This window comes from Melospiza melodia, chromosome 3 (assembly GCF_035770615.1).
Source record: "Melospiza melodia melodia isolate bMelMel2 chromosome 3, bMelMel2.pri, whole genome shotgun sequence".
Lineage (NCBI taxonomy): Eukaryota > Metazoa > Chordata > Aves > Passeriformes > Passerellidae > Melospiza > Melospiza melodia.
In genome coordinates, this window is record NC_086196.1 from 112,230,710 (window position 1) to 112,244,259 (window position 13,550).

General features: G+C 47.4%; 1 protein-coding gene and 1 long non-coding RNA gene across 6 annotated transcripts in view; one reads left to right on the forward strand and one right to left on the reverse strand.

The window, feature by feature from the left end:
• The window catches only part of RALGAPA2 (Ral GTPase activating protein catalytic subunit alpha 2), a 94,342-nt gene extending 87,079 nt beyond the window's left edge, over window positions 1-7,263 (reverse strand). For both annotated transcript variants that reach the window (XM_063152681.1, XM_063152679.1), the window contains exons 1-3: window positions 7,113-7,263; window positions 2,051-2,161; window positions 1,539-1,588 (exon numbers count right to left, since the gene is read on the reverse strand). In XM_063152681.1, coding sequence (XP_063008751.1) covers window positions 1,539-1,588; window positions 2,051-2,161; window positions 7,113-7,218 — 267 coding nt within the window. In that variant the 5' untranslated portion in view covers window positions 7,219-7,263. The remainder of the gene's footprint in view (window positions 1-1,538; window positions 1,589-2,050; window positions 2,162-7,112) is intronic.
• Window positions 7,264-7,483: 220 nt separating this feature from the next.
• The window catches only part of LOC134416259 (uncharacterized), a 65,872-nt gene continuing 59,805 nt past the window's right edge, over window positions 7,484-13,550 (forward strand). For 2 of the 4 annotated variants that reach the window (XR_010027209.1, XR_010027211.1), the window contains exons 1-2: window positions 7,484-7,583; window positions 8,657-8,765. This is a non-coding gene — a long non-coding RNA (uncharacterized LOC134416259). The remainder of the gene's footprint in view (window positions 7,584-8,656; window positions 8,766-13,550) is intronic. The other 2 variants (XR_010027214.1, XR_010027212.1) reach the window with 1 other exon arrangement.

A 13,550-nucleotide genomic window follows, 5' to 3' on the forward strand; every position in this document is an offset into this window, starting at 1 on the left:
AGGAGGAAGAGTTTCTCCTGCCCCACACAGTCCTGGCAAATTTGTGAGCTCGTGTTCTTTGCCACTGCCTCGGGCACAACCCCAGAGCAGACCTGTGGTAATGCCACAAGGAGCAGAAAGCACAGCTTGGATCTCAGGGTGAAAATCTGGTCTCACAGAGGGGGAAATGAGGGAGAAGAGGAAAAGGGAGACAGCAAAGTGAGAATTCAAGATCACAAAGCCCCAGGATTCCATGTCATCATTCTCATGGCCATTTTCCCCACAACAGGCACATTAGGCTAAACAGCGTCATTCCTCTTGTCACTGTAAATTCCATTTCAACCACAAACTACTCATTAATGCAAAACCATGAAGCCACATACTTCTGAGGGTCTGGGCGGTGTTTCAGAGGGAGTGAGAGGAGTTGACAACAATTAACCTTTAGCTTCAATTTCTAGACTCCCACTGAAAGTTTGAAGGGCTTTTTTCAACCAAACAAACCCCAAAATATAAACAAAAATGACATTTCTGTGATGCAATACTCGGGTAAAAAGTTAGTAGTTGGAGTAACAGAGAACGAAATAAAGAAAAGAGAAAGAAATCAGCAGAAGAATCAGTAGAAAGAAATAAAGAAAAGAGAAAGAAATCAATAGATTGTGTGTTTAACCTTAAGAGAGAAATCTGGCCAATTATTTACTTAATTAACTGCCAGAGCTATTCGACTAGAGACAGGCAGAGCTTAAGCAGAGAATTTCAGTGTGCATTATAAGAATACTTTTATATGCCAGCCTTTCATCTGGTCCAGTGATATTTTCTCACATCCAAACACATTTAGGTAATAACTCCAAAGAGGTACCTTGGAAAATGATCTATCCCAGACTATTCTTGCTTAAATTAAAGCAATCCTAATTTGATTATGCAAAAGTTAACTAGGTAACACTTCTTCCCCAGACACTGCCAATGCTCTGGTGGCCAGTGCTGGGCAGGAGGGAATGGTATGGAAATGAAAGATGTTATAGTGAACAAAAAACCCAAATTAGCATTTCACACACTCAGATCAAGCGGATGTGCAGTAGCTGACAACTCCTGTCCTTTTATTCCCCTCGAGCTGCAAGACCCAGCACTGCAATCACAACAATGCCTCCAAGGGAAGGGGCAGAGCCCAGCCTCCTGCTGGGACACAGGCAAAACCAACACAGAGGAGGGGAAAGTGCTGCTGCTCTGAACTGGCCCTCCATGAAACACAGGAGCAAACTCTTGTTTAGTTAAAACAGAAAAGAAACAGCAGAAAGCAGACTTTCTGAAAGCCTCAGCCTAAAACAGAACCAAATACTGATTGCATTAGCGCTCCCAAATTCCACCTGGCTTGTTTTCAGAGCATCAGCTCCCAGTTCCTCAGGACAGAGGTGCTCTTGCTGGATTTCCAGGGCATTCTGATAACATCTCTTAACCCAGGTGACTGATACCTGCTTCCACCCCTCACTGCAAAGCTCTAAGCAAGCACAGAATGACAGTGAGATTTAAAACACAAATTAGTTTTCATGGTATGGAAAACTTACTTCAAAAAGAAAGAGGATGGAGTCCAGCTCCTCCCTTTGTGATTTATTCCCTGCAAGAAGACACAAAACAACGTTGCTTGCCAGAAACATACAATAAAAGACAGCAGAATGAGGCTTGTTCAGCTGTAGTCAAAGATGCCACTCAATTTATTTCTCATGTTAAATAAAGATCCCAATTGCCAGGCTGCAGTGCCCCTCTCTGCTCTGGCCGTGTCTCAGCTGAGCAGAGGGAGCTGCAGGAGCCTGGAGCAAGCTGAGAGGATGGGCATGTAAATGCTGAAATGAACCCAGAAATGTGATCAGCTGCTGCTCTCATTTCAGAGAGTGATTTTCCATGCTCATCTCTCCTGCTACCATAAAATTAAAGTGATTAACACTCACACTGTACTGCAGGAAACTATTAGTGTAAATACAGAAAACTGAGGACTAGACAACCATTGGACAGGCTTTAATGGAATGCCCTGGAGCACAGCTATGGAACCAACAGCTGCTGGAAAAACTCCAAAACTCACCTTTTTGTTTCAGGCTGTTTTCCAGTGTTATGAAGTTTTCATAGAATATAAAATAAATTTGAGAATAATTGTTGTCAAAAAACTGCTTGAGGTCACTTCCATCCACAATATCTGAAAAGAGGAACAGAGCAATTACACAAGAGCAGAAGGACAAGAATTTCAGGCATTCTGCAAATTGAGAATGAAATAAATGCAATACAAAACTATTTTAGTGAGTTCACTGAGTATTCTGCACCAAACTGCTGGTCCATCCTTGCAAAGGATTTCACTGAATTTACAAAAGTCTGCAGTAGGGCTTTGGCTCATTTGCTTTCCACTAAAAATAAATTTAAAAAATAGGAAAATAAAAAGAAGGAAAAAAGAACGGAGGAAAAAAGAACGGAGGAAAAAAGAACGGAGGAAAAAAGAACGGAGGAAAAAAGAACGGAGGAAAAAAGAACGGAGGAAAAAAGAACGGAGGAAAAAAGAACGGAGGAAAAAAGAACGGAGGAAAAAAGAACGGAGGAAAAAAGAAAAGAAAAGGGAAAAAAAGGAAAAAAAAAGATGGGCTGAGTCTTAGCTGTGTAACCAAATGGCCTCTGTACCATCAAAACAAGCAGGTACTGCTGGAGAAAAACACCAGCAAAAATTTTTGGATGCAATTTCAGCTTTTGCATTCATCAGGCAAGCAGATCAAACCAGAAAACAGCATATTATCAATTCATTTCTTAGTATAATGGCAACTCAAGCACATAGCACCTTCCTAAGTGTTAGCTTGGGTCTGAAATTTGAAATAAGTTTATTTTCTACAAAGAAAGAAGTCCACTGTTTTCTAAGCCTGACACTTGCTAAACACACATGAATTTCCTCCCTTTGGTCCTTACTGCAACTGATTGGGTCAAGGAAAGTTGGGTCATTTCCCCCAGAAGAAGATGAAGAGCCAAAATTAATAAATTAATATCAATATTAATATCCTCATTGAAGACTCACCTTGCAAGAAACCCACCTGTCACCCAAAATAAAGCTGATTCCAGCAAGAAGGCTCAATAATATCCCACAACTACAGAAGAAAGAATAACTTTAGCCCTGGACAACCTGATTTTTATTTAAATTAGCACCTTTCCAGCAGTAAGGCTCTGCTTGGCTGCCTGTACTATGGAAACAATTAGAGCAGGGAAACTCTTTAACGTGATATTTGTTTCCTGCAAACTACTGCTCTGAATTTGCAAGCTAAGAGCAATTATTCCTCTCCATGAATGCATCCTGTTAAACACAACTCCAGGGGAAAACAAGGCTTTCATTTACAGGGATTTCATATGAGGGAATGAGGTCATTAAAATCTAAACAAAAAGGAAACTTTCCCTCTAAATTGCGACGGGAAGAGAAAGGAACTGCCTCACCAAGAAAGCAAATCCTCCTTTTTTTCTAAATGTGGAATCTTGATGGTGACTCAGGGGTGAGTGTGATTTGAGCTACATCCCTACAGCCACAGCGCTTTCCCACAGATGTGCTTAACTTCCAGCAGGGCTCATTCCTGCTTCTGACATGGAAAACACTGGGGAATGTTTCCTGTGCCATTTATCACTTGAGATAGTAACAAGATAAAACCCTGACTTTGGGGAAGTGCACTGCCTGAAGGAGCTGAGAAGCACCTGAGGAAATGAGGCAGCAAGCTTGGGGCTGAAGTTCAGGAATTTGGGTTTATTTTTATCTTTACTCCCAGAGTAAGTTCCTGGAATTATCTCCCAGGTTGTTACAGCTGCACACAGGCACCCAGAGCACTCACCCCTCAGGCAAGCACCAGCAGCCACCCCAAACCCAAATAATTTCCCCCTTTCCCACACAGGACAAGCCCTCAAGTTGAGCTGCTGCAGCACACTCAGGAAACACTGAGACACTCACCAGGGTCACACCCTATTTCTTCTCTATAAACAGGACATGTTGGCTCACCAATAACTGTCAGTCACACTGAACTGCCTTACTACAAATTTAAAATTTAGGGTAACACTCAGGTACCACTTAAGAGCCTGAGTCTATTGCCAAACCCTCACTGCTCTTCCTCATACTGAAAAAAACCCAGAGGGAACACTAAGCATGTCCCTACCACACAACTTTGCCTTTTATTTTTCTCTTAACTGCTAAATGTTATCACAGACACCTGTTAGAAGTCATCCCTTAACTCCATGAACTCCCAAAGTCACTTCATGCTATCTTCTCAAAGCTCTCTTAATCCTCAAGTACTTGAAAAATTAAAGGAGATGAAGAGAATTTTGCAGCCACACCCTGGTTAATGATAAACCTTTATGACCAGCCTCACCCCAGAAATAATGCACAATTCTCACTTATCTTCAAAAAAAGTATGTCAGCGTGAAACAGCCCGTTACCAAAACACCCCTCCAACTGGAACAACTTCCAAAATGATGTTAACACCTCCAATTTCACAGCAGCTCCACGGAACAATCCCAGCCCTGAATTCAGCAGGAAGTGTGCACACATCCCCTTTTGACTGTCAGAAAAGGAAAGTTTCTACCCAGCCAGCATTGGTCCTGCAGCTGTGCAGAAAACTACAAGAGGCCAAGCAGTGCCAGAACCAAAACCCCCTAACTCTCCTTTGTTTTCCCATCTCTGATCAAGGCACTTCCATGGAAAGCATGGGCTTTCCTAACGGGTACGTTTTAAAGGCAACAGTTAAGGATTGTACTTGGTAACCTCACAAATTCCACATTTAGTCTTAACTCTGTGTGTCTCCCACAACGAGTTTGCTCACAGAGAAAAGGCTGAAAGCACTGGACAAAGCAGCATCCCACATCTGTTTGCAGCAGCACTTCTGACTCCTGTGCCCAAGGAGAACACACTATTGAAAGAGAAGTTTCAATATAAAAATGGCATTTTTACCCAAGAAGAGTCACAGAAAAACTTCTTAAGGAACAGTGGTCTGGTTTTGTCCTAGAAAAGTCCCACAGAAACCACTCTAGGAAAGAGCAGAAGCTTCATTTGTGGCCAGGCAGTGGGGAAGAGCCAAATCTGTACATCCCCACCATTTTTTGTCAGGCCATTGCTTTTTAAGTCTATCTTTAAAAAAAAAAAAAAAAAGGCCACACTACTAAAAGGCACTTCCACAAACTGTATTTAGAACTTCACTAAGTTAACAGAAGTTCTGGCCGTGAGAATGTCTCCATAGCAATAAAGAAATAAGGGAAATGTTCTGGTCATTTCTCAAACACAACTGAACAGCCAATTTTAAGTCCTGTTGTTGATCTGGGTAGCATTTTGCCCTGCCATGTGGACAGAGCACCCCACAGAGCTGGAGCTCGGATCCTAAAGGCCATTGGAGGCTTGAGAGATACCAACATAACCAACACCCACTTAAGTGGAATATTTTCTTTCACTTGGGGCACTGGACAAACTTACAGAGGTGCCACTAAGGCACCAAAAGCTCACATGAGCCCTTATTTATGGAAACACACATTCCTTTTGCTCATCCCTCCCCTATGATCGTCTTCCCTCTGATCTGTATCCTCCTGCTCCAGTGGGATCACAGAGGAGTAACTGACATTTTGTTTACAATTACATTCCCATGATTTAAACTAACAAAGGAAGAGGAGCTGGCATCTCCCAAGGAAACAGGACAGCAGGAACAGCTATTTGGGGGACTTGTGGCACTGCAACATGAGAGAAGCAGTTACACACACAATCCTACCCCTGGCCAGGGCAAGGACAGACACATCTGGGGGGAAGGAAAAAAAAAAGAAATCCAGCTACTTTTGAGCCTTATATATATATATTAAAAAAAAAAATCCAACTACTTTTGAGCCTTTATACCAAAAGCTTTACATGCTGGAGATTTTTTTTTTTTAACAACTCCCACGTGTGGAGGTTTTTTTTCTGTGGTGAACAGAAGACACCCAGGCGAGGGTATCTATCAAGAGAGCATCTTCCAGAAGCCACTCCCGTGCTACCATGAATGTTTACACCGGAATTGCCAAGAGCAGAAACATCAGGGGCATACCCAGAGCTGCTCGGAGAGTGCCTGCACTGACCAGCCGGGCAGCTGGACACACCACAGCCCCACAAAATCCTTTAATTGAAATCAGCGCCCACAAACACCTTTAATTGATAATTCCAGGCCAAATCTACCCCACACTCTGTCCCCCTGCGGCTGCTCCCAGCCAGCTCCTTAAGGAGCTCCCAAGGAACAAGTGCGGCACCCGCATCTGGAACAAACCGGCATCACCTGAAAACCAGCGGGGCACAGCACTAACCCAGCACAGCCTCTTCCCCTCACGACACCCTGCTCCTCCTGCCGCCTGTGAACAACCAACAGAGGCCACACAAACCCTCCCGAACCGCGGCTCGCAGCCGAAACTCATCGGCGCCTTTCCACCTGCAGCAGGATCACAGCCGAAACTCATCGGCGCCTTTCCACCTGCAGCAGGATCACAGCCGAAACTCAGCGGTGGCTTTTCCACCTGCAGCAGGATCACAGCTGAAATTCATCGGCGCCTTTCCATCTGCAGCAGGGTCACAGCCGAAACTCATCGGTGGCTTTCCACGACCATCAGGGTGGAAGCCGCCACCTGCAAGGCGCCCCTGGAGCCGTCCAGCCTTGCCCCAAGCATGGAGTCACCACAAAACGCCACAGCGCGACTTCTCTCGGAGTTCAAACACCCCGAGGTGATGATATTGACAAGAGCGGAGTTTCTGCGAGCTTGTCTCTGAAACTGACCAGGGCTGAGCATTTCCCCGCAGCTCCACAGCGAGCCTAAGGCGAGCCCCGGGACAGCGGCACACGCGGCTTTCCCCGGGCACCCCAAACTTTCTCTGGCAGCGCCTCACGGAGGGCGCGCACCGGGGCCGCCTCTGAGGCGGGGAGAGCCCGGCGCTGGCTGGGGAGGCTCCCTGCCCACAGCACGGAGAGCTGCTACCCTCGGGGAGCTGCTACAGCTCGCTGCTGTCTCCCGGACACGGCAGCGGAGGGCGAGCAGCGCTCGCAGACCCGCCCGCGGCCGCGGCTCTGCCCGGGCACCCCCCGAGGGTCTGAGGGCCCCGGGGCCGGCTCCCCCCGCGCCCACCGCCCGCTCACCCAGCAGAGCGCGGAGGTGCTTCAGGCGGGTCAGCACGTCCCGCTTGGGGTCCAGCGCCTTCTGCGTGGATTTCCTGACGTCGGCGTGGCTCTTCCTGGAGAACATGCCGGCGGCACGGCGGGCAGGGATGGAGGCGCAGCGCCGGGCGCGCTCCCCGCGCCGCCGCTCCCGCCCCCCGCCCTGCGCGGGGCGCGCCGGGAGCTGCCGCCCGCCCCGCTCCTGACGTCACCGCGGCGTGGCGCTGACGTCACCGGGGCGGCCGCCGGGAGCCCGCGCACCGGGACCCCCGGGAGAAACCACCGGGAACCGCCGGGAATTACCGGGAATTACCGGGGGCAGCTCCGGGAGGAGCCCCGGGGCACGGCGGGGCCCCGCGCGGCTCCAGGGACCGCCGCGATGCGCAGCGGAGCATCCCGGGAGAGGCGCGGGAATGCCCCGGGCAGGGCAGCGGGAATGGAGCTGGCTCCTAGGTAGGCTCTGGGTTTGCCACGGAACCGCTGAACCACAGGTTTGGGTGGGAAGGAGCTTAAAGCCCTTCCAGCTTCCACTGTCCCAGGGGGCTCCAAGCCCCGTCCAGCCTGGCCTTGGACGCTTCCAGGGATTCTAGGGCATCCTGTGCCACCCCATCCTCACAGGGAAAAAATTCTTCCCCATATCCAGTGCGGATCTCCGCTGGAAAACACTCAGGTTTTGAATAATCACTTGCACTGTAAGTATATAAATATATAAGTACATAAATAATATGTCTTTGCACATATTCTGTGTAAAGACATCTTATTCATTTCTTCCCTGTCTTTACACCCAGGGAAGGTAAAAGAGCAGGCTCGTAGTTACGCAACAAAAGCACAATCCATCCCAGAAGCAGAAGCCAGCAGGGTTTCAGTTCAAGGCCCTCAGATGCCCCCAGTAAAATTCCTGGGCTAAAAAGTAAACTCTAGTAAGTTTCAAAGCAGGCTGTGGTCCTAAGAAAGAAAACAAGGGGTTTCAGGGAAATGGCTTGCATGTATGCTTGTTAGTTTTTAACAAATTGACGTAAAAATCAATTTGCACATCACATAGAAATTGTTTTATCAGCCATGAATTGGTGTATAAAATAAAACGTCACAGGAATTACTATTGTTAGAAGCAGAAATCTCACTTCCTCTGAGCCCTCTCAGCGATCATTTCTGCTGCAGAGGCCTGAGGTCACTGAAACAACAGGTCAACAAGCCCGAAACACATCCCCCTGGGGACAGGGCAGTCCCAGCTCCTCCTGTGCATGCAGGAGCAGGGAAAGGTTCTGCTTGGAAGTCGCAGTGGACAAATAAATGCACAAATAATGGAGTAGGGGGCTCTAGGCAGTGCTTGCCCTGCTTTTGAGCATGGCACAGCTCTGCCCCTCTGCAGCACAGCTGGGTTGTGGAAGGGCAGAGCAAGGGCTGGCTGTGCCACCAAACCCTGTGGTAAGAAGTGAGGAATCACTTGCTGGAGTCAGAAAGGTGGGTAGTGATGATGCACAGCGTTGAAAATGAAAAAAACCTGATTAATCCCTTTTCTTACACAGAAAGGCTGAATGCTTGGAGTCAGAAAATTCCCTACTGTCACATCGTCCCTTGCCGTGGAACTGGGCTCAGGCTTACAGTGATTCCTGTTGCACACCCTTCCTGTCCCAGGTAATTCCTATTGCACACCCTTCCCATCATTGGGAATAATTGCTATAGCACACCCTTCCCATCATTGGGAGTAATTGCTATAGCACACCCTTCCCATCATTGGGAATAATTCCTATTGCACACCCTTCCCATCATTGGTAATTCCTATTGACACCTTTCTCATCCCAGGTAATTCCTGTTGCACACCCTTCCCATCGTTGTTAATTCCTGTAGCACACCCTTCCCATCACACCATGACACACCATCTCCTTCTGGAGCAGTTCTCATTCTCCAGCAATTTTCTCAAATTTTGGATCATGTGGTGTGATTTCAGCATCAGCATCTTCCTGAGAGAGTGAATTGGGCTGTTCTGGCTCTCCCCTTCCATTGGCACAAATAAATTTCTGCAGCTGGCTGAGGAAGCAAATGGCTAAAGTCTTGGCTTGTTCTTGTTAATTTTTTTCCTTCCCTTTTATTTTGATTGATTTACAAAACTAACAGCTTCCAATTTGTCTCTTCTGTCAGTTTCTGGTTGTTCCACGTTTTTTCCATGTTCTGCTTTGTTAAGAAAGGAGCCATTGCAGATTCAGGGATTGTGGTGCTTATGTGATAAGCAGGGCATGGTTGTGGTGCTTAGCACCAAAAAGCATAGATTTAGGCACTCACTGGTTTGAGGTGTGCTGGAAATTCTGCCTGTGAAAAGCTCCAGGGAGCAGAGATGCCATGCCTGGAATCACCGTGCTCTGGGATAGTCCTTGCTCTTCCTTTGAGTTCAAATATCACCAAATACAACTTTTCAAATGATTCACTTAGGAGCTGGTGTAGGACAGCACAAGCCAGAGAATGCCAGTAAACCTGCAGCAGTGACTTCAGCCTGTGCAGGAGAACCACTTGTGAAGCCCTGTGACTTGTGTTTTCTGACAATGCAACATTTGCAATTTCCAGAAAGTCAGATGATGCATTTCCGAAAGCCGGTGCTTAAGGTAGAATAATTTCCTGAAAGAGATTTGGTCATTCAGCTTTCAGGATCTGAGGTAAAATCTATAAAAAGCAGTCACTTCAGGCAGCAGAGCAGTGATCACTTGTGGCAGAATTAAATTGTTAAAGGCCCCAGCACTGTGTGGTGTCCTGAGGAAGGTGACAGTGCCAGCACAGGCATGGCAGCACTGGGCAGGGGTTCAGTATTCCTTGGGAAAATCCTCCTCGTGCCTCCTGGTTGGGCTCACAGGAGGACAGACCAGCATCCATCAGTCTAGGGGAGAGTTCTGGGCTGTCACAGCTCAGCCAAGGCTCCCTGACCAAAGGGAAGGGCTGACCTTGCAGAGGCTGCCCTGCAGTGCCCGCCCTGCCAGGCTGCTGGCACTGCCCTGCCAGGCTGCTGGCACTGCCCTCGGGGCTGCTCCTGCTGCAGCTTCTATTTCAGGCACTGCCTTGAGCAGTACAGGTGAGGGGCAGCGCATTCCCAGTCCAAAATAGAGTGGCCTGAATTATTAATATGAGTTTGCACCGCAGGCCAGCACGCTCTCCCTGAATTACACAACTCATGCCCTTCCTTCCTCCCCGCCGTGCTGGAAGCAGCCTGGTGCTGCAGGGTTTGTGGAGTTTGTGGAAATGTGACACCGGCTGCCACCTGAATTTCGCTGGACCTGATGAACAGGAAGGGTTTCTTTTCCCGTGGAGCCTGAAATTTTAATGGCAGAGATTAAATTACGGAACTCCTCCGCTTGCTTGTGTCAATACAACACTTTATACTGAGCCCAGGAGAAAAGGTAGGGGAAAAGCAAACACAGGAGACAACCTACAGGTGAGGTAATGGTTTCCTTAGCATGGAATGCCACTGCTGACTTTCTGCCCTTCAAGCCAAATGCCTCAAATTGCATTTCCAAAGTTGGTTTTGTGTCCTCTTGCATATCCCTAGTCCAACACATCCATTAAGGAGCTGCTTATCCCTGCATTGGAATCACCTCCCTGGATGCTTCCCAGCGGTGCTCTATAATGAAATGAGGCTCTGCCCTCTCTGCCCTGGTATGACTAAGCCTGTGGAAAAGACTTTTCCAGTGGGCTCCAGAATTGAGGGGTTATTTTCCTAGCAGTGTTCCTCTAGGGCATGCAGGCGTGGATCCCTGCTCCTGCAAAGCTCTGCTTCAGGCTCAAACCACACAGAAAGTGCTGAATTTCTGCTAAATTATTTCTTCTAAGCCTGGATCCTCTGATCTGATTTCCATGGATCAACCTCTGCAAAGGTTTGGAATTTATGGAGGCAAAGGTGTCTCATCCATTTAACCCTCACTGAGAGTCTCCTCCAGCCCTTCTCATTTGGCACCCAAAGGAGTTCTCACCATCCCTTGGCCTGTGGAGGTTTATTTAGGAAAATCCTGCTGGAAAATTTTCCACCCATTGCAGCCTATGAGGCAGTCAGATGTCATTCTTATAGTAAAAATGACAGACAGGAGAAATCCACTGTCAAAAATCCCTGTCAGATTTCCTTCTGCCAGAATATCCAACTGTGCAGAGGGGAAAAGGGAAGGACTTATGTCTACTGATGGAAAAAATTCCGAAATAGAAAGAACAGAGATTGCATGTCCCTGAAGGAAACAGTCTGGAGGAAGTGAAATTTTCATGGAGTAAAAATATCAACCCACCAAGGAGAGCTCAGAGTGCCTTTGCCAAAGGTTGAACTGCCCGAAGGAGTTTGTGTGGCACATTGTGCAAGCCCATAACCCACTGCTCCAGGAGAGATCTTTCCATGAGGAAACGTTTCAGCTCAACTTGAGGGCTGTCCTAAGAGATGGCTTATGTGGTAAAAACAGGAAAATCATCCCTGTGCCTCCCTGCTCCTTGTGGTGTGGAGCAGAGATAAAGCGCTGCTTGTCTCGGGCGCATTAAATCCCAGATAAGTGTTGTTTACTTCACCCCTCTCCAAGAGGAAAGGTCACTTGTGAGCTCGCTGGAGCTGCAGCAGCAATTTCCTCCTGGCAGCGTTCACCTCTGGCCGGGTGAGGCAGAGCCCCGTCCCCTCCTTTGGGGACGCTGTTAACGCTGTCCCTGCCAGCCCTGAGCACACGGGCTCAGAGTTTGGGGTCTGAAACAGCACTGATGGGCTGAAACACTTCTGGTCCCAGCAAAGGATGCTCAGAGGGGGAAATAAGGGTCAGTTGTTCCTGCAACTTACAGAGGAAGTGTCCTGCCACCTGCAGAAAGAGTTTTTGTTGTCCTCTTGTCCCCTCCTCACCTTTCTTGGGTTTACATTGCTGTGTATTTAACCTGAAGTCTCTTTTTTCTTTGACTGAATGTTATGTTTATACTTTCATTTTTGTCTCATCTTGCTTTGGGTCTTTATCACTCAGAGGAAAAATGAATGAGGGAGGAAGCAGCTGACTGGGATCACCCTTGAGCTGGGCTTTATGAGCACCCAGAGTGACCACTCTGACTGGAATCACCCTTGAGCTGGGCTTTGTTACAGCACCCAGAATCACCACTCTGACTGGGATCACCCTTAAACTGAGTTTTGTTATAGCACCCAGAATGATCACTCTGGCTGGGATCACCCTTAAACTGGGCTTTGTAAACACCCAAAATGACCACTCTGGCTGGGATCACCTTTAAGCTGGGCTTTGTTAGCACCCAAAATGACCACTCTGATTGTCTTAGTGCAGTTTATCCTGACAATCCAGGCTGTGTGGTATCTTCAATTCTCCTTCTGAAGAGAAGATCTCAAATGCTTTTTTGTACATGAGAAGGAGAACAAAAAAAATCCTTCAAAATGAAGCAGTATCACACAAAGCAACCACTGGCCACTGATGTTCCTCACATTCTTCCTTCTTTTCTTCCTTTGCAAATGAACGACTGCAGAAAGCAGTGCAGTAATTACAGCCTGCAGAAACAGCTCGGGTTTTCCTCCATGGGCAAGCATGACAAAAACTAACAAAAAAATAATTTTTTACTGACACAGCTGGTGTTCAGATGAAATTATGTGGTTGGCTTTGAAACAGTATTAAAAGAGAAATTTTAATTAACCTGTACCACTGAGTCAGAAGATAATATCTGATGCATCTAACAGGCCTACAGACAAAATATGATAAAATAATTATTTGCAATTAGATATATGCATTACAGACAATGTTGTAATTAAAATGTACTTAATGTCACAGGAGGTCCCTTATTATCAAAATAATTTGTAGGACGACCGTGGAAACAATGTGATGATTACCCATCCCCCTGGCAAAAAACAATCAGAATTTGCCAAGAGCCCAAAACATCTCTGGATTTGGAGCAGACACCAGCACAGTGTAACAGCCCAAGTCCTTTCCTGAGTTCTGCTTGTCACCAGGGTGGGCACAGGGCACCCATTTCTTGTTGTGTTCCTCAGTGCCCTGCCAGGAGATGTCCCTGTTCTGCCACACAGCTCCAGGAGTGGATGCAGAGCAGGTTGGATGAGGGAGAGATGCCCCAGGTGCTGCACTGTTCTTCTGTGGGGAAAACTGATGTCTGTGTTCCATTATTTGCTTATCAGCTGCACTAAAAAGGAGAGATCAAATTTAGTGGGACTGGTTGTTTTCCTGCTGTGGCCACGAAAGGACTCAAACCCAGGGAAAAATTAGATTTATTGATATTGATATTTTGCATTTACATCTCAGGAGGAATGAGAGTGAGCAGGCAGCCTCTGAGAGCCCTCCACCATCAGAGCCACCTCTGCCTGCTCCTTGGAGCTGCCAGGGGACAGTGCCAGTGCCAGCTGCCTGCTCCAGGCCCTGACCTCATCAGGGCTAATGAAAGCCTTGGCAGAGCTCTCCCCCTGATTAACAT